We start from the raw sequence: 21,672 nt of genomic DNA, 5'->3' as shown, positions 1-21,672 counted from the left end.
CGTATGCGAGCAGTGATGCTACTGGGTTTTTCCCCCTTTTGAACCATAAAATACCAGACAAGTTCAAGTCCCCACTCATACTCTGAGGCTGTTCCCAACTCCTTTCAGGGCCCTTAAAGAAATGTATTATGGAAAAACAACGAAATTAATCACCTGTCCTATGCAGTCCAGGTGTCACTACAGGAACAGCAGTCTGAACCTAGTCTGAACTTCAGCTTACGTCTCAGATTGATTTTAAAATCAGATCTAAACCTTTCTTCATGCTAGTCATTCCTTCAGCTCAGCTATATAAATTACTAGCTGTTTTCACTTGAAGTGATAAAATCAGAAAGCACAAAGACTTTAACTTCAGGGGCGGGGGGGAGCGTTTCTCTCCCCACCCCTGACTTTTTCAGGGCAACTCAGCAACTTTCAGTTACACAAACACAGCTCTACAAACAGCCTTTCTGGCAAAGATTAACTAGTACGGGAGACTGATAGAAGTTTTAAAAAAAGTAGATGCTGTTCTGTTTTATAATGTATCATTACTATTCGCATTTCAAAATTAAAACGCTATCAGAGTCTGATCCAACTTCATAAAAGAATCATAACAAGGTAATGTAATATTATAAATTTATTTAGTTTTGTCAAAGTAATTTTTCAGCATTGAAAATTTCACACATATAAAAACAACTTCAACTTCTATGCATTAAAACCAAAGAATGGATATATTTTTTTTTAAATTTAAATGAAGTGCTGTGCTTTTTTTTTTTTAAAAAACATCTCTCACGAACCATATTCTTCAGTTATAAAGCTGATAAAAATAAGTGATGCACCGCCACAATTTTTTAACATGTGAAATTCATCTCTTTGGGAAGCAATTGTTTTTTTTAAATTGTATCATGAAAGATACAGACCTGAAAAAGAATAAACAATCATACACAAGGCATAAACATTACACAGAGTAATTCAGACATTTTATAAAGAGATCTGGAAAAGTACCTAAAATAGTGATATTTAGTATAAAATTTCAATAATAAAATATTGCTCATAATAAATAAGAAAACTTGAGTTTCATTAATACTGCTCTCCCCTTAAAGCTCTCTTAGATGTAACATGATCAGACCTGATAAAAAACTTAATTTTTTATTTTCCCTCTGTATGAAGGAAGCAGGTTTACAGGCTTCAGGTCATTCTTTGTTAGAAACAATTTTATTGTCAACAAAACACAGAATTCATTTAAAGGCTCATGCGTAGTTATGGGGAAAAAATAATAATCCCTAAGTGTGAATAAACCTTATTACAGTTCATTTTAGTATGTAAAATATTTGCCTTTTTTGTTAAAACCCACAGAATAAGACTTCTCACGGATTACGAATGCAAAGAGAAAGCTGCCCAAGTTTCCTCAAAAGCTTCTAAATATCTGTGCAGCCGTACTTAATGGTTATCAAAGCTGTTTGGGAAAGTTAGCTCTATAGAGGAACAGAAGTTGTATCCCTTTATGTGGGGACATTTGATTTCATCCCCGCCCGTCCCATCTGTAGACATGGCAGTTTGGAGCAGTTCTTCAGCAGCTGCTCAATAGCAATATGACGGACATTGAGTTCTGAGGCCAAAGAGTCCTTTTCTTGGACTTGCTGCGTCAGCTCCTCAAACACATCTGCAAGAACATCATCAGGTTAATACCCTCAGTCCTCATACTTTCACAGAGTCTACAAGCATTGTCAAACACTACTATGAAAGAGACATGGACGTTTAGGGGGCTCATGCACACGAACACCACTTTTTGTGCTTCCAGCACAGCTTGCTGCAGGCATTGTAAACTGAACAGGATCACCAGTTTATAGTTTTAGGTGACCCGAGCCAAGATGGATCAGTTTACAACTCAATATGAAGTTGATTCTGATTGTATCAGAAAGAGCGTGGCCAGCAGGACCAGGGAAGTGACAATCCCCCTGTACTCAGCACTAGTGAGGCCGCACCTTGAATACTGTGTGCAGTTTTGGGCCGCTCACTACAAGAAGGACACTGAGGTGCTGGAGCGTGTCCAGAGAAGGGCAATGAAACTGGTGAAGGGTCTGGAGAACAGGTCTTATGATGAGCGGCTGAGGGAACTGGGGTTGTTTAGCCTGGAGAAAAGGAGGCTGAGGGGAAACCTTGTCGCTCTCTACAACCACCTGAAAGGAGGTTGTAAGTGAGGTGGGGGTTGGTCTCTTCTCCCAAGTAAGAAGCCATAGAAAGAGAGGAAATGGCCTCAAGTTGGGCCAGGGGAGGTTTAGATTGAACACTACAAAAAATTTCTCACTGAAAGGGTTGTCAAGCATTGGACCAGGCTGCCCAGGGAAGTGGTTGAGTCCTTATCCTTGGAGGTATTTAAAAGATGTGTGGCACTAGGGACACGGTTTAACAGTGGACTTGGCAGTGCTGGGTTAATGGTTGGACTCGATCTTAAAGGTCTTTTCCAACCTAAACAATTCCATGATTCCAGTGGAAAAAAACACAAAGAAAATACCGTATTCTTCCAGTGCCAGTTTGCAACACCCAAGGAGGTCACATAATAAAAGTACCTAGAAGCTTCCTGTTTTACATGAAAATATGATATATAGAGATTTCAGTTCAAAACTTAACTGGTAGGCAAGTCATCACAATTTATATTTTTAAACAAGATTTTCTTTATTACAAAGCAACACAAACCCAAATCAAAGAGTACTGAAAAATTCTCACCCTGGATTTGCTTGAGCAGTTTTTCATTAAGTTGCTTTAACTCTTCAAGAGTCATCATAGTCACTGTAACAACAAAATTTGTTATCACTACTATTGAAGTCACAAAAGCATCCCTAAGCAGACTCCTATTTTCTCTAATTGTCATAATTTGCATCCTAATAATCAACAGATGTGTGGCTGTAAGTCAGAGGTACTATTATTTATCAGTCATTAGTTGAAAGTTTGAAAAACCCTCTCTTTTATGTTTACATAGACAAGGATTTACTCCATAGGAAAGACCCTCTTCAATGTCAAAAAGCTGGAAACTCAAGCTCTTGAAACAGTAGTGTCCAGAATCAGAATTGCTTGTACATTGTTTTGACACCTTTAAATATTTTACTCTCCTCTGACTGCAAAACATTGTTTTCACAGCGTAACCCCTGCAAGTATGCCTGTTTAATTGTGGGCAAGTGGACAGTTCTGAGGTAGGTCCTGCTATGTTTGCAGGCCCACAGAAAACAGCTTCCTGACAGAATTTTCAGCATGCAGCTACCTGTTTTGGTACCAAGGTTTGTGCTTTATGCATAAGAATAACTTATACAGTTTCCACTAAGTACCTCAGTGACAAATGTTGAAGAAAAATCTTAGTTTGATACAAAGACCAGCATATAAAAATAGGTTTTCTTCTCACTTTCTTGTGCTATGTTCCTAGCGAGAACTCAAAGATCCTCTGCATCATTCAAAAGCCCTTCTGTATCTCAGGGTACGTGTACATTGATCTTCCTCATAGAAAAAATATATATTAAACCTCAGAGAAGGGAATTGCAAAAGTATTCTACGCTGCCTTCAATCAACAGCAGCAAGTAGGGAAGCACTGGACTGCTTCCCAGAAATCCCTCAGCCCAGCAGTGGTGGGCAGAGGTTGGTGCCACATCTGCTGCTGAGATGCCCTTGGCAGCATGGTGAAAAGTGACAATCCCAATCACTACAGGAGGATACAGGGCACTGAAACAAGCTTTAAGACCTTGTAATTTTTAAGTATTGTTTTTAAACAACGCTGCAGCCTAGTAAAGCTCTCACTGCACACATTAGAAAAATCTATGCTGCAATCACGCAGCTTTTGTTCAGAGATTCAGTGCAAGAGGTTTCTATATTGTAAATGTAAAGCCTAAGTTCTGAAAAGGATGTTTTTGACATACCCACAGGACTATTTGATTACCCTAAGCCACTCTCTTACATTTTCCATGTCTTTCTGTCTATATTGCCAAACCAAAGAAGTTGGCAACAGCTAAGGTAGCCTACTTGTTACTCAAGACATAAGGCCACTTAAGAATGAAACAGATTAATCTTTCTCCTCCAACAGTTGGGTACAGTGATACTCCTTCCTACCTTCGGCTATCAATACAACTGAAGATTCCTTTCTCACATCTTACCACCTTTCAAGCTCCATGAAAACCCTGATTTGATTTAATATAGTAATTGACAGTTTTATAAAAAATGTCAGGATTTTTTTTTCCATTTTATACCCAGTGGCAGGATATTACTTCCTATTTTTCATTATTTTCATCAACACTTCATCAACTGTAGCAGGCAGGTTCACAATTTTGTGTGTGTGTACACGTGTATCAGGACAGCACTGTCATGTCACATAACTAATACAGAAGGCAAACAGGAGAAGGAACAGAACACCAAATTTAAGTGACAGAACATTATTCTATCCATAGCCAAGGTAAGTTATAAAGAAATATTGACCAAGCTATTTACAATTACTTTAACAATAGGGTTTTTTAGTAGACTGCTGTGTCATTACAGTGGAGGTACTGAAAAAAGAAGGTACCTAATTCTGGCAGAGAAAGTCTGACTAAGTTTTTCTCTAAAATACGAACTTAGATAATAATAGTCTTCAAATGAATGCCTTTTAAAGCTAAAAGATTAAACAAATACTTACAATATGAAGCAAAAAATGCCTCAAAAGTGCATTATGCAGTCACAGCATAAGAAAAAAAAAAGTTACCGTGCTCAAAACAGCTTTATGTTCCCCTGTCCCAAAATCAGAGATCAGAGAGATAAATTCCAAGTCACTAACTTCAGTTAGATAACCCTATAAACGAGGTCAAGCTTTCACAATTCCTCTGTTAACTGCTGTCCTGATTTATGTAATCCAAATTTATGACTCCAGAGGACAAGTGGTCAAACAGCACAGACTGTTTTGATTTATGGTTTTAAAGACTATTAATTTGCTACAAATGCAATACAAAGTATCATACAGCAATTAAATTAAATCCTTTTATAAAGAATGAGAAATGACTGAAATTTGCAAGGACAGGTTTGTTAATTTGTTAAAAAACTGGGAGTCTAACTTTTTACAGTATCTCTTTCTCACTCTGTTTTCTGACATTCTGTATTCCACTATTATCTCAGTTTTTATCACCTGATTTTCCACTGAGTATTTTACCAGCTTTTTGGACTTCTTCCTCAGGTCTTTTGAAATTCAGAAACCCTCTCCAAGTACTTTACTCACCTACAGAAGCAGGAGCAGACATATTCCAGTTTAGGACCAGGCACTGTTCAGGGTGGCAACTGCAGAGATTTCTAGGAACTTAGTCCTAACACATTTCATGTAGGCTGATTCCAGAGACACTACAATATCCCAGGTTTTTCTCAAGACTTCTTCTAGTGACCTCCTTCTTAAGTAACAGGAAAACTTATTTTCTGCTGCTTTCTATATCACCACAGTCATCAAAAGATTGCTCAGGTCTATGGCTACAGCCTTTAAGAGCATAATGGCATAAGAGCCTTCCCATTTTCTTATGCTCAACAGACAAAATCTAGCAAAACGCACAAGAAAAGTCTGCTACTATTAAGAATGTTTAACTTTTTATGTTGTTCCATAAGTTTGCTCTGCTATCTTACCTCTAATTTCCCCGATTGCTTGGGGCAGCTCTCTGTAAAATGTAACTCAAGGCACTGCACAAGTTCAGTAAGATAGTCACTTTTAAGAGCTTAGTAATCTCCACAGGCAGGGCTGTGAATTGCCAAGACTGACATACTGCAGTGACTGCAATCAACTGTAATTTATTTTGTAAATTAAACATGTCCTGTATTACATCGGGGTAAACCAACAGGAAAATTAAAACCACCACCAGACAAGACCCCCCACACCAATCAAACGCTCCATGCTATTTGCTTCACCACATAACCTTTTTCTTCACAGATTTTACAGTAACTCCAAAAGGTTAAAAAGGTGGATTTCCAGATGCGAATGAATGCCCTGTGGGGACATTAAGTGGTCAACAGCTATTTTGAAGAATGCCCTTGCTTGCTAGGTTGCATGTAAATAGGCAAATACTTACGTTCTTCCCTGCTGTACTGAGGATGCCTTCTATGAACACTGGTAAGTGAATCATCTTCAGCTTTTTCAGCTTTCTGGACTTGGTTATGATTAGACCATAAAACATTGCTACGACAGAAGGTAGCACCTGTTTCTTGTAACACACCAAGTCTGAAATCAGTGGATTCTCTTTGTTCCAGAAGAGTTTGTGAGCAGCTCGAGATGCCTCTAGAATTCCCATCTATCCATTTGGCAGAGTATCTAGGTACCGGGGAGTCAAACTGTGGGAGTAATTTTCTATCAGTCTGATGTCTGAAGTTAAAAAGCTGGTGCTGGGATGCTTTTGAGCTTTCAGGATCAGAGTCTAAATCCTTGTTTTGTGCGTACTGTATGATCCAGTTAATTTTTTTGCTCAAGATATTTTTTACTTCTGCATACGGACTTTTAGAGAGCTTTGATCGTGGACAGTCCTGATTTGCTATTAAGTGGAATTTTTCAAAGCAGTCTCTGTGCCCCCTTAAAGATCTTGTATGTAGAAGATCTGACTTTGGTACTCCTGTGAAGAGACAAAAGAAAAATGTTCACTTACTGTAGACTCAATTAATTTTTCAAAGTCTTTACTCACAAGCAACCAAAAAACGAAAAATTAACCGATGCTTTGCTATCAACAGTCTAATCATCGAAGTAAACAAGGATACATGAGATACTCTAAAACCTTTGAAATTCGACTCAGTCTTCAGTCCTTGGCATACAAAGTGTTTTGCACGCAGTCATCTCTAGAGCAGGACTTGCAGACTACCCACGTGCGCGCCTCAGATGGTAACGCAGATGAAGCAAACCACCGCTAACTCTTCACGTATTGCATCACACCTATACACAAGTGTATAAGCTGTAGAAGTAAAATAATCCCAACAATACTGAAGAGCATTTTGAGAGTGGTCATTCATGCTCCCATCTTCTATGGATAAGGCTATGAGCTACTTGCTCAACAAATACTGCAGTGTGTAGGCTTGTGTCACCCAAGTAGTCAAACACAATTCAGACTGCAGTCTTAGTTTATTATTTTGCATTGGTACAAGCCTACAGCCTAGCTAGAGAAGAAAGTTCCAATACTGTTGACGCTTGCCAACATCAAACTCTCCTGAAATTAACTTTATGTAAGATGGATGCACTACTCCTCTTTGCTTGACCTCCTTCAAGGACTACTCAAATAGCTACAGCAGGTAACTTACTCAAACCTCAAAGTAATTGATAGTGATTGACATGTTAAAAAGGAACACAATCTGTGAAGATCTATAGTTGATGAGTGAACACAGATGGTATGAGACATGACTATTTCAGAAAGTTAATAGTACTCCGGTACAAAATTACTTTCTGCAACTTCAGCATGTTTTTTTTTTCCAGATTCACCTACGCAGCAGATTCAGAATCCAAGTCCAGAATATTGAACAGTTTAACATTTATCTCAATACCCAGTACACTACTTGGTATGTTCCCAACAGAATGAAAAACAATTCTGTCAAACAAGTTCCTAATTGCAAGTAACAAATAATATACCTGTGAACCACCAGTTGAAAGTGCTCAGTGCTTACTAAAGCTAGAATGTTTAAATAACAGATAATGTAATTCGATCTTTGAAATTAGGTGACATGAACCAAGCTGCAGCCATTTTACCTTTTATCACAGAAGGAAGTATATAAAAGTGCTTAAATTGAAAGAAAAACCATGAAACACAACAGGTAACAGAATTTGATAACACAGACTTTAACAAGTAATTAGCAGAAAGCTACAGGTTACAACATTTCTCAGTTATATCTGACTTGCCCTCTTAAATTCTTGTGGTGAACTTTAAGCTCCCCACCCCAAATGATCAACAAATGATAATCACTTAAAAAAAACAGTTTAAGTTTTGCAAAACCCAAACTACACTGAAAACTAAGCTACAAAGGTAAAATTCGTAACATGAAACTAATTAAAACAAATAAAAGCACTTCATTTTTATTATCTCACTTGCTGGTAATTGATGTTTCAAGTGGGGGAGTTCAAACATTGAGAGCAGCCTCATCAAAAATAAATTTTTGATTTTACTCTATTTGGGCAGAGTTGAAACTCAAAAGCATTACTGTTCTGGTTGAGTTTGTAAGAGTTTACACAAAATTTACAGGGCAAAGTGACAGAGTGGGAAATGCAAAAGGACAGCAGTGGAATTTATTTTGGTTTTAGTAGCAGGGGAGAAAGGTAAGGTCATGAAAACAGACACTCCTTCTGTCCATGAACAAAGTATTAGAACAAAGAAAAAACACATCCTAACTAGAGGTACCTTTTAAGAAGGAATTTCCTGAGCAAAGTACAGACAAATGCCTTCATGGGTATAGAGTCAAGATTCTCACTCTATATATCAAAATATCTTTCAACCCCATTCAGCTCTACGTGATCTACTGCCTACTTGCAAGGCTATTTTCCCCTCTCTATCTACAGACACTTTAAAAAACCCAACAAAACACTTCTAGTGAAAATAAGGAAAGTAATTTGTTTCCATGACTTACCAGTACAATTTAAATATAGAAAGTCTGCTTAACTCAAGTAGCAGGATGGAAACCCTTAAATCTTAACCCATCAAGGAAGAGCAAACACTGTCAACTGAAGTTATAAAGTATATACTCATGACACTGCAAACCCTACAAAACCAGACTTTGTTCAATGTTACCCACTTTACCCAAGTGATCCTTCAACATGCTACGCTGCTGATGCTTACAGTGCTTTCTTTTACTTACAGAAAACATCACCAGACTGGCTGAAAAACAATTTTCCATACAATAACGCTCAGGAACCCACGTAACAATTTGACCATAAGATGAATGAATGAAGCTGACCACAGGACAGAGTAATGCTGTCTAAAGGAAATAATTGAAGATTTGGTGAAGACGATGGATGAGAACTGCCGAAAGCACAGTTAGTAAATCTAGGACCAATGCAGTTTTGCACAGACTGTTTCTAGTTCACAGCTGATAATAGATACTAAGGTCTGGTTTGCTCTCAGGATACCACCCTTCTCCCAACCCCCAAAATCAAACATAACTACCAAGTTTTCTCTTCTCCTTTCCCTAGCTTTGGGGAAGGAGGGGATGCAGCGGAGAATTAGGACTACTGCACTGTTTCTATTAAAAGCAGAAAAACCAGAATCTTGCAAGTTTAATTAAATACTCCCAGAGTGGTTCTAGAGGCATGGCCTCTTGCATTTAGGTCCTCTGCCTGGCACATATGGAGCAGCAGGTCAGACTACATTTCCTTACATACACACTATCACTTCCGAGTCAAAAGAAACATCTGCACAACAAATGATACAACACTGCGGTCTCACTTAAAAAAAATAATTCCTTTGAGGCTTTCTGCTTCATTATTTCCAAGAGAATAACATGCTATTGTCCAATAGGACAAGGGTATGAGACCACACAAAACAAACACCACACAACTTCAGTTACACAAAAAAAATAACAAGCGCAGCATGACGTTATGAAGCACAATCTGATTTATGTCTAAGCTGTAAGCTCAAGGTTACTCAAGTCTTTCCTTTTGATAAACTTATCTTTTAAAAAAGTTCTGAACGCTGTTAACTTCCCCACTCCAGAGGCATGCTGCTCAAAGAAATTCATTTTATCAGAACTCAGTAGTATCAAGTATGCCTGAAAGTAGCAACTGTCACAGGAGAAAAAAAAAAAGTTGCTTCAAAAGGCTAAGTTTTGCTATTTATATGCCATATATTAGCCATTATGTCACTATTTCTGAACATATAGCAATTTATTACAAAACACTTCCAGAATAGAATAACCCTTACCCCTTCCCAGTCTCTTACTCCACTGAAAAAAAAAAAACCCAACAACAACAAAAAAGGGTCTGAATACTCTTCAATACAGTAAGGAACAGAAAATGTACAAAACCAAACCGGTTTTGTACAGAATTGCTAACAGACTTGCTTCAGCTTCCACATAACTGGCTTGGATTTCTACCATAACAAACATATGCACACCCCCCACCCCCCCCCCCCAAAAAAAAAAAAAAAAACACCACCAAAACAACCCTCAATCTTTCTTTCATACTGAGGTGACAAAGAACGTGAATAACATCAGCCACTAACCTTCTGGAATTGCATCCCGAGAGCTGAGCATTCAGAGCAGCTGCTGTGCCAGCAGAAACTAATAATGACGTACTAGTATTACAGCAAATAAGAGAATGTTTCTTTGACACAAATCCTTCTGTTGTGGGCAATACCATGAGCTTTATGAGGCAAAGATGCCTATTTATTTTTGGTAAGACTTAATACTCCACTCAGATTACTTCGTATTTTTTCCTTCATCACAATTGCAGAAAAATCTATCAGCTGGTAAACTGTCATGGATCAAACAAAATGATATATAAACGTGATTCAGTTTCAGAAGATGTATTTATTCAACACTATACACAAAGACATTAATAAAGCAAGATATGACTTCTGCACATTACAAGAAGTAATATCGTAATTTTGATAAACAGCTATTGTCAGTTCTGGGGATTTTCACAGGATTTCAGTTCTGTATCAACATTCCTGTTTGCTAACATCCATCCTGACCTTTTTATTTTTTGACTGGTAATTCAAGTCAGCAATCAAACAACCATCAACTTTTTCTTCCCCCCACATTTGTAGGTATGCGTACATTGACTCTTGTCTTACTTTCCAAGATGGGATTGCAGACTATGTCCAAGTATTTCCTATCCTTCATACTTTTTTGTTTTTTTTTTTCAGAGAAGGAAAAAGAAGCACCAGAAACAGCAAAAAGCCCACAACCATCCAGAGCAGGAAAGTTTTTTTTTTTATCTGCAGGGAAAAATAATCCACCGAAATTCAATAACATCTAGCAGACCATATCTAACCAATTTCAGACAGCAGATGCTATTAGGAAACAAGCTCACGATCATTCCTCAGGTGAAGAAGATTCACAGGATGATGTCAAACCTCAAGACAAACCATAAAAGAATGTAACTAAGTGTTTACCATCCATTATTTGCTTCTGATTCTGGCCACCCATGTGTCCTAGATGAAATATGGATGGTATCACTCTACCTAGCAATATCTTTTTATGTTGAGCACTTGTAAGAACAGGGCTGCTTATGTAACAGCCTAGTATTTGGGGCGGGGGAGTCAAATATTTCGATTTGTAAGATACACAAGGAAGAAACTCCTCCTCTATACTGGTACAGTTCTGAACATAATGAGTCCTCATCTACTCCTGCAAAATAATTTTGTAAATGAATGACTAGCAATCAGGCAACTTAAAGTAGTCCACATTTTTAACTTCTAGTTATTCGTAAGTGCAAAGTAACAGAGAGCAGGGCACACATTTACCATACAACCAGGTGTGTAATCACATCTCAGTAAATTCTACCCCATTTTACAGCATTTGTACTTGAAAGTAAATCAGTTTCCATCATGTTAAAGTTCTGGGTTTTTTTTTTTTTTTGAAGTGAAGAAATCTACAAAAACTTTGTTTCTGCTGTTGCAACTGATTCATTGAGAACTATGTATAACTCTTCTTCATGATAAAGATACAGAACTAAATTGAAACGTTTGCTCACATCTATGTATAAAGCTGGCTAGAATAGTTTTCTTATTTAGAGATTATAATAAACAAGTTCAAATCAAAAGCAATGTTCTTGAATTCCAAGACTTCACATCCCTTCACAAACAGATGTTTTCATAAAAAAAAAAATCAGTGATCATTAGCCTGCTTATTTATCTTCCACAGCAGTGGTTGTTTTTTTTTCTTTTCTCATTTGTTTGTTTTTTGTTTTTTTTTTTTTTTTTTAAAAAAAAAGACTTATTTGGTCTTTCAGCTCCATCAGTCAGAAATAACGTTAAAAATAAGCCTGCATTCCCTTCTCAGCAATTTACGATGCAATGCAAAACTAACTGTTTCTGCAGTGGTGAATAACCTTAGCTTGAGCAGCTCAAGAAGAAAAAACACAACCCCAGAATTTAAGATGGAGTGAACTAAAATTAACAAGAATACTTCTAGACACATGAATAGTCAATTATAAGTTTGTACTATGACATTAGTTAAAGCCGTATCAAAGTCCCTTTAAAGAATTTACAAATACTTACAGGTAAGATTTATACCTGACCATAGAGAAAGAAAAAGAAAAGCTGCCTTAGAATAGTGCTCGTGTCCACCATGCATATAGCTACAATGAGTGTGTATAGTACATGTGTTAAGCACAGTCAAAGGACAGTGAATGCATTTCATAACGCCAATTTCTATAGTACTGGCAACATGGGCAAAATTCTATGTTTAAATCAGAACACTTAGAAAAGGTACAGTTTTAGTTAGTTGTGGAGACTGACTTCACAGCCAGCAAAGAAACACTCCCCAGGCACAATTCACCTCACCTTAACTAGTTAACTCTAGAAAGTCTTAAGTAAGCAAGAACCCTTGTGAAGGGCACCAGTCCATGGCTGCCTACTTCAAGAGCCCTGGCTTTCCTTTTACCTTCTGACATGTTCCAGCCGCTGCTCCCCTCATCGGCCCACCTCGCAAGCAAGCAGTATTGCTCTGCAAACAGAGACCTTTAGCCAGCTCATGAAACAGCTCCTGAACATCTGCTGGTGTCCACTAGGAACACTAAGGTTGGATAAGCTCAAGTTTGGTTTACCTGGTATACATGGCCAAGACCCGCAGCAGACAGAGAAATGCTTCAGAAGACATAAATGTGAATATCTATTTTAAGCCACTGCTGCCTATTAGTCTGCTTATTAAGAGTGCTGAAAGAGGGGGGGTCTTATAGTAAAAAAGCAGATCCCAAGACCTGTTCAAAACACATTAAATAAAACCAGCCCATGATGACCTAAGACAGCAAGTCATCCACATGTCTAAACGACAAGAGGTGGGGAAAACTGATATTCTTCAGTTGTAGAGCTCTGCCAGCACTGAAAAATGGGATCATTAGAGACATATAACTCCAATACTTCTGCCTGACAAGACTTAAAAGCCACCTGGTATTTTTAAGTGTATGCACGCATTTTCATTTGAGAGTGAAATCTTGTGATTTATTAGATTGGCTAGAAGGAAAACGCCAGTGTCATTTGTTAACTTCCAAAAGCAGATACCTAGTAAAGACTAGATATTTCCTTGTTCATAAATTAAAATTCTCTCCTCACTTTCATTTGATAAAGCCAGTGCATTCCATACATCAAGTGTGCACACAAATCATCTCCCACTGCATTTCTATTAGTTTATTTGTATTTTAGCAAAGACATCACAGCAAAGACACACTATATAAGACAGAACAGAGATCCAACTGACACTTTAAACATATTTTCAAAATTCATGTTCCCTATAAACTACTTAACTAAGAAGAGAGTTTATTACTGTATTAGACAAGCCAATACATTCTGATGAAAATTTTACTACAGGAAATACTATGTTACAGATGTCTCACACTTTGTAAGAAAAAAAAATCAATTAAACTGACCTTGAAGAGAGTGGAAGCCATGAGACAGTTCTTCTGTATTCTGGATGATTCCAGGTAAGTAACATCAACTGCTCAATTTACTTGTCTGCATGTACAAACCTCCCAGATTTACACAAAGAAAATTCAAGAACGTACTTTTAGAACCAGCCACACAGCTCACTATTACTCGGCGGTACTTACATGGCACTTAGAAGATTAAGAATAGCATGTCCAACTATGTTTGGACTTGAATTCATAGTTAAGAGGTTTACTGGAAACTGCAGTTCGTTCCACAAGTCCATTCAAGTTTGCAGAAATGAGTCATACCCCTGGACTGCAAATGTTACCTTGAAACAAGTTTTCATCTGTCTAGTCTAAAGGACAGTGATGAAATTCTTCAGCTTTTGTTGCCAGAGTAATATATTTTATTGGTTATTATTTCATTAACATTGAAAAAACATAAGGATGTGTAATGTTTTGGAACAGAATGAAATTAAAACAGCAGTTTCCAATCCTTTCAGCTACACCTTACAAGCCACTTCAGTGAGATATTCTTCTGGAGGGTGTAAGAAGGAAAAAGTTAAATTCGAGTGCTTACAGCCTTTAACTAAACTAGGTGGGGGTTTTTTTGGTTGTTTTTTTTTTTGTTTGGTTTTTTTTGGGTTTTTTTTTTTTTTTTTTTGGAAGATGAGCATAAAGAACATGGAATGAGGATATGATAAAAGATTTTATAGACCTTAACAGGAAAAAAAGCTATGCAATAAGACACAACTGTATACAGCATCTTTGTCTCAACCTGGAGACTGGGATGCACCGACCAGATGCCTCAAATGCTCCGAGTCTCTCAGCACTTTAAAGGACCATGGAAACGTAACATAAAACAAGGGAATAGATGCCCAGTACTTACATTATCTCTTCTTTTATATTACAAGACCTGGGACACAGACTGTCATTTGCTATTCAGCTGTTGTTCAACTTTAAACAGAAATGGAAGCAAGCCAGTTTGTCTGTCAGCTAGCATCCTCTTAGCAGCACCAGATAAGCAAGAGAGTAAATAAAAATCAGCTCCAACAATTACAGTTTTGCCTCTGTTACAAACCCTTACATTTCAGGAAACTTACAGATTTTTAAATAAATCTGCATTAACACATACCAGCATAAAACCAAGTTAAGTTAGATATATTATGACAAATTATGCAAAACTAAACCACAATTATTACAGACTTTAAACTCTGAAACCTTCAGAGACAAGTCTGATGTTTGAACAAATATATTCAGGTATTAACACCCTGAAGCTCTTATTTCCACAGGCATTGTCCAGAGGATCACAACGGGTGCGTTATGAAGGACTCACCTGCACTGCATGACACATTCCCATTTAAAGATGCCTAAACAACTCTAAGCAGCACCACAGGCAGCACAACTGCTTAGCACGCCTCTGTGAGCCTCCTCTGAAATACGGGTCAGGCAGCTACATCCTCCTACAAGGAGGATTAGAGCACGGTCAGGTATCTCTGTACAGCACCTCATTCTTATGTGGAAACCCTACAATTGGAGTTTCAAAGCAGCTTGTGGGGACATCATATTCAGGCAGAGGGTTTTGTTTTGTTGATATATATGCATACAGACAGGTTTTAGACATAACACACACTTACATTTTTGTGTATTCATGTATTTTCCCCCCACTCTCCAGTTACAACTGCAGATCTGTTGTTAGTATCATGTATTTGCTACCAGAGTTCAGTTAATCATTTTCCTGTATTATAATGTAATTAAAAAGGAGAAGAAATTTGTCTCAAACTAACACACTACACAATTTCCTGGCTTATGCAATCTAGTTACATGTGAATTTAAAACGTTTCCTGTTTCAATCCACAGATTACTGTGACGCCTACTCAGAAAAACAAAACAGCACACAACAATCTCGGATATTCACTTTGTCCGCACAAGGCAAACAAAAGCCAACATCAAACTCCAGCAGACCGACACACCACCACGATATTCTAAATCTCATCTAGAACTTTAAAACCACTGTACAGAATCAGCTTCATTTCTCACATATAAAATACCAAATATTTTAAGTATTTTACATATTTTAAAGTTTAAGAATCATGTTAGCATTCTGATGTGTTAAGTCACCTGGTAACGAGCCTTCAGACCCAAAAGCTCATTTTGCAATAACGTATTTATGTGTATCTTAGTTCACTCAGCTTTCCTGAGCATGAATCCTCAAACTAAGTGAGCTGAAAGAGCAAGTGCAACAGGGACAAAAATACTGCCCTTTTAAGAATGACCACCCCCACCACCACACCCCCCCCCTCGTTTAGACTGAAGATTGACACTACCAAACAGTAGTAAGTTACTCTTTTCCTGTTCCTCACGAAAAGTTGATCACAAATAATAGGAGGAAGTTTAAACCCGCATCTTGACCTTCTGTTTCTGTATGCCCATCTTCCCTTTTCTCCCTACTTTGCCAATACTCCTTCAGTCAATTTGAAAGAAACAGACCCTATAATCCATATACATCACTTCTCAATAGATTATGTGACAGACACCATAGCTGAACTCCAAGCTGCACTCAAACCAGTGGCTGAGCGCAAATTAACTAAACTTAGTAAGAAGCACAATCCCATTTTAGGCTAAGCTATAATTTTATTTAATTGAAAGACTAAAAATCAACTATTAAAAAAATTATGGAGATATGATTTCTGATAAAAAACAAAGGTTCTGCAACACAGTAACTAACTTTCTCGTTCAGAAACTCAGCAGTTATTTAATTAAGGCAGACCATAAATTAAACTTTCTGTATAATAGTCTTCCCTAGAAATGACTGTAAGAATAATTCAAATTTTTTTTTTTTTTAATGTATCATTATCAAGCTATTGCCCAAACATAATAAAGGTTACAAAAAAACACCCCAACACCAGGAAGGTAAAGGCTGAGACACATTGCAACACTACTCTAGGAAGAAGTCTGTTGAGTCATTACAGATGCAGATGGTCTCAGATTTGCTCATTTCTGATTACGCACCTTACTTAACCAAGGTGATCAACAACGTTACCATCTACACAGAAGCAAACTCGGACAGCTGTTGAATCTTTGTGTCTTCTGACATCTGCAAGTTTAACAATACTAAACTATAATGTAATTAAGTGTAACTAAGTAAATGGTATTTCTGTAGTGATTTGTTTATATACCTTTGAGAAAGTCTGTTTCAGAGGGGGTTGAAGTGGTTACGCCTTGGGCTAGATCAGTTTCAAGCACATGGTTTTACCACAGACAGCTTTAAGCAATCAGATGCTGGCATGAAGGGGAAACAGAATTGTTCTCAGGAGTTTTGTTAAAGCATTAGAATATGACACCCTTTTAAAAAAGGGAACTGTGAAACCTAATTCCAGAATTTCATACATAGACTCACGGAACCATACAGCCATTTAGGTTGGAAAAAACCTTTAAGATCATCAAGTCCAACTGTAAAGCTAACACTGCCAAGTCCACCACTTGCCCTTCCACTTGCACCTGCAATGCTCCCTTCTATCCTGACCCACCTCCTAGTGAGGTCTGGATGATCAGGAAAGACAGAGGAGGTGCTACACAACCCCCTTAAGTCAGACAGCACTTAACACATGGAAGTTAACAGGGTGCTGCAAACAGTGGGAGTACTTAAAAACCCTGCAAGATGCTGAGCTGTGACTAATAGCCTGCCTGTTCTTGAAAAGCAGCTATTTCCTTCTTCACTGAGGGAGAAGTTACACAGGCACAACAGCACTAAAAATGAGCAAGCCTTAAGCACTGCCCTAGCTGTTGCATGAATATCTTTTTAGAACAGCCTATTTCACTTCATGAATTACTTAAAAATACGTGTACGTGTTTCAATCGATTTCAATGGATTTTTAAATATGATGTTAAATAAAAAGGCAAACTATTAGTGAGAATGACACTAATTTCTGAGCAGGGGATAGCTCATCTACAGAGCGGGTGCAACTTACAGGTGATTCTGTTCAACAAGTAGCTATGTTATAATGCATCTAAACTTCATTAAAATATAAGCAGAAGGTCAGTATGAAAACATCCAGTATAACATTCTGAGTTAATGAATTATCCATTTCATTCTCTACCCAGGGCTGCCAGAAGATTGTTATTTTAGATGTATATAAATCACAGTGTTTGTCACAGGAAAATACAGGACTGCAGTAGATATGTCAAAAGTAGGAAGAATGTGACCATGGGTATGGTAAAGGGCTGGCTTATGCAGTGGTTCAGCTAAGAAATCTTATAATGATTCTTTATAAAGTCACTTGTACAGCCACTGCCGCCCTTAAGCCTTCTCTGCCTATACAAGCAGTAACAGCACATCTTTTCAAAGTGGTGCACAGAAGACAGGGTATCAGAAATTGAGGTACTTTGATGCTATAATGTTCAAAGATATTAATACTTTTCTTTTACTGTGCAAAATAAAAGATTAAGAATACAATGGTTCATGTAATTTCAGGTGAGCTTTCAGCACTATTCTGTTCAAGTAGCCTTCTTCCAAAATTAACTGAAAATTTAGAAGATTATGCAAAGCAGTCTGCTGCACAGATTAAGTCTTCACTATTATCAAGGCTACTTAAGAGTTCGGGGGGGGGGGGACGGGGACGGGGGACACGACATTGGAAAAGAGCTGTTCCAGCTAAAACACATGATCATTTTGTAAAGTTATATCCATAACAAGTAACTTTAACAAATCCACAGCTTATCTCGAACAACAGAGCACAGAAACCATCCAGCCATTTTTTTATGCATTGTTTCAACACTTCCAAAACAAAACTAAATTCTGAATGTAATTGAAGTACTCAATTCTCATTATGACATACTTTTTTCCCTTATTTTAAAGCCTAGAGAGAGAAACATCTTAACTCCACTCACATTGAGAACTGTAAACCACCTATCATTTTAAAGCAGTAAGAAAACTGAGGCAGACTGACGGGTCGTCTTAGCTGCTCTTTTATCACAATGTGCAAATACATAAGCAGGTCTCTTCTAAGTAAAAGCCTAAAGCATGCAAACTACCACTGAAGTATAAAAGTATTGTTCAGATTAAAATACATAGCCTCTAGTAGCAACAAACACCTTAAAGGCATCACTTTTCTTTTAAAAATCAAAACACAGTACTGAGTCAGCATTTGAAAGCTATTTCAATGTGCTAATGCATTTTTCAGATTTTCGTAAGGTAGGAACGAAATTTTATTACCTATACATGCATTGAAAGTCATATGCACAACAGAAACTGTATGGAATACGTACCCTTACAGCCCCCTACATTCCAGTCAGTTTTATACTGCTAGGGTTCAGAATAAGCAACTAGATCACTGGGCACAGTGCTCGTATCTCGTAGCATTTTGCCCTCTGAAAGACTTGATCTTAAGACCTTTTTATCTCGTATATATCAGAGACGCAGCAAATCTTACTATCATGAAGAAATGGGACTATTCACCTAACAGCATTAAGATTTTAATATTCAATTGCCCCATACTAACATAGATTACTTCAGCTAGTCACACGCACATACAATTGACAAATACCTCTTCATGTAACTGGAATATATTACTTTGTTGCCCCAAAACAAAGCAACAATATTCATACTTTCAAAAAATCCTTATCTGATTTAAAAAAGGGAAATAACTAATCGACTGCTCATTCATGACCAACACTTTATTAATATGTGAAGAGCAGCAACAAGATGAGTAAATTCTTTAGCAAAACGACGTCCCAAATTCTAAAAATACCATTCTGGAGGACAAAACAGTACTATAAGATGAGTCTTTTAGAAGATGGACAGGAGTCCTACTTTACAATTTGCAAACTTTAAGAAGCCTTGACAATGGACCCAGTTTTTTCACATTACATATATTATCATTTTATGAAAGCAAAATGAAAGTTTTCTGATTACTTCTCATGAAAGTGAAACATTGATCTGCCAAAAAAACCCTATTCTACTCTAAAATTTGCAACTTAACTAAGTTTTATACATAGACAACTTTAACTATTGAGCAAAAAACGTGAAAAAAGGCAGAATGTAATATACTTCTGATCTGAATTAACATCAGAGGTCTAATACCAGAAGACAAAATTAACACCAGGGCATTTTAGAATCTCTTGAAAGGCGGGTACATCTCTAAATCTAGAGGAGAAGGAGGTACAGCACTCACCTTTACTGGAAATCAGCTATTTCAGAACCTAACAAACTAGTTTGGCCAGCAAGAAAACTTTCTAAACACATAGGCTTTCGAACCTCAGCCTTTATGAAAGCTTTCAGACAAGCTCAGCCTGCGTTCAGCTCCAAGCCAAGCAGCCTACGGAGGAAGTTCGCACAAGATGACTCCTATCAAAACCTTACCTTCGATGTTCAGCTCAAAACAAACGTGGCAAAACGACAGCGTCTCCTTCTCGGTCCCCAGCTTGCAGACGCTGCACACGTTGTCGTCGTCCAAGTCGATGCTCACAAACTGCTCTTCGTTCATAGTGCCCTTGGGTGGGGGGAGGGAGGGGGGCGACAAGGGACGGGACCGTTATCTCAGCCGCCACCCAGGCGAAGCACCGGCCGCCCGTCGCCTGGGGAAGCGGCAAGCAGCGCCACACGCCACCCCCAGCCCGGCTGCGGCCCCCGCCGAAACCCCCGGCCCGGGCCCGCCCCACACGCCGAGGCGAGGGCGGAACGGGGGAGGGAGCGGGGGAGGCAGGGAGCGTCCCGGGAAAGTTTCTTCCTCGGAGCGCGGGGGGGGGGGGGGGGGGGGGGTGCGGCGCGGGCAGCGGCCAGGCCGCACGGCGGAGACGGCGGGCACCCAGCCCTCCCGCCGCCTCCCCGCCCGCGCACCCCTTCCCCCCGCGGAGGCTGCCCCGTGCTGTCCCGCTCCCCCCCAGCTCCATCCTCGGGCTCCCCACCACCCCCCACCTCCGCGCAGCGGCGGCGAGGACGTTCCGCCCCCTCCAGAACGGCGACATCGCCGGACCGTGGCCGCGGCCCCGACCGCGCTCACCGCCGTGCCGCGCCGTGCAGCTGCCGCCCGCCCCAGCGCCGCGCTCCACTATTGTTCGGCCGCCAGCGCCTCCGCCGCCGGAGCTCGGCGCCAGGCACCGCCCGCCGCTTCCGGCCGAGACCACCGCTCCTGCGGGACAGGGGAGGAGGGTGTGGCGGTTCCTCGGAGCCGCGCTCCGCCGCACCTCGGCGGCTGGCGTCGCCCGCAGAGCGGGGCCACGAAGGGCGGCGAGGCGGGACGACCGAGCGGCTGCCGCCCCGCAGCCCCTCCGCGCTACCGCAGAAACCGGGAGCTCCCCTGTACCGCGGGCAGCACTTGGGCTCTCCCAGAGCGCGGTTGCCGTGCCTCCCCCGCGCGGGGGAACAGGGGCGGGGCGGGAAGGTGGGGGTGGTGAGGGGAAGCCCGCCCGGCGCCGCGGCAGCCCCGCCCCCGCGGCGCGAATGGGCGTGTCCGCCCCGCCCTCCGCCCCACCCTTCGCCCCGCCCCGCCCGGGGGCTGGGCAGCGCGGCGGTGCTGATGGCGGGAGTGGGGCTGCGTCCTGCGGTCATCCCAGCGCCCGTTCCCATTTCATTAGGCGGTGATCTACAGCACAGAGCGGGCCTGGGGTGCGTGTCGGTTAGGGCCTGTTGGAAGTGCAAAAAAATAATAAATGTGCGCAGGAACTGGGGTGGGGGGCGTCGCCAAACGGCAGAGGGGGGAGATAAAGCCAAGCTCTGCTGGCGCCTGTGTGTGCACAACTGGCAAATCTGTGCTGGGTTTTAACTTCTGCCGTTTCGTGGCTCGGGATGGGATTACTGTAACCGGGGCTTCCTAGGAAATAACAATCGCTCCTCAGGGATTGCTGTTGTTTTTCACTTCATGTGCCTGAGAAGCAAGGAAAGGAAAAAGCTACTGTTGAAGGGGATTGCAAGTTGGTGTGTGCGAAAGGAAGAAGAGAGGAAGGAGGAGAAAAGAGAATGTGCGTAAGAAAGAAACAATCTTAAAGTCCCAAATATACTTATTTGACGTGATGGAAAATACCAAGTACAGGTTCTAAGTATGACCTGAATGGAAAGTAAAACCAAGCCAGGTCTAGTGCTTGCACTTTGTCGATGAAACCACATCATGTCATCTTGAGAATTTCCACAGCTGACCGAAACTACATACAACACATTCTGA

General features: G+C 39.9%; 1 protein-coding gene across 1 annotated transcript; it reads right to left on the bottom strand.

Annotated features, from left to right (window-relative positions):
- Positions 1 to 947: 947 nt before the first annotated feature.
- Positions 948 to 20,539, bottom strand: C1H21orf91 (chromosome 1 C21orf91 homolog). Its single transcript, XM_086462807.1, has 5 exons — positions 20,515 to 20,539; positions 19,875 to 20,004; positions 6,036 to 6,569; positions 2,704 to 2,766; positions 948 to 1,639 (listed from the first exon to the last, which is right to left on the bottom strand). Exons 2-5 carry the CDS (start codon positions 19,996 to 19,998, stop codon positions 1,479 to 1,481), a joined length of 882 nt encoding a protein of 293 aa, XP_086318933.1. The 5' UTR covers positions 19,999 to 20,004; positions 20,515 to 20,539; the 3' UTR covers positions 948 to 1,478.
- Between the last annotated feature and the right edge of the window lie 1,133 nt (positions 20,540 to 21,672).

This window comes from Leptosomus discolor, chromosome 1, assembly GCF_034619465.1.
Source record: "Leptosomus discolor isolate bLepDis1 chromosome 1, bLepDis1.hap2, whole genome shotgun sequence".
Classification (NCBI taxonomy): domain Eukaryota; kingdom Metazoa; phylum Chordata; class Aves; order Leptosomiformes; family Leptosomidae; genus Leptosomus; species Leptosomus discolor.
The sequence above is the reverse complement of the archived record's forward strand: the minus strand, read 5'-3'. Positions and strand labels throughout refer to the sequence as shown.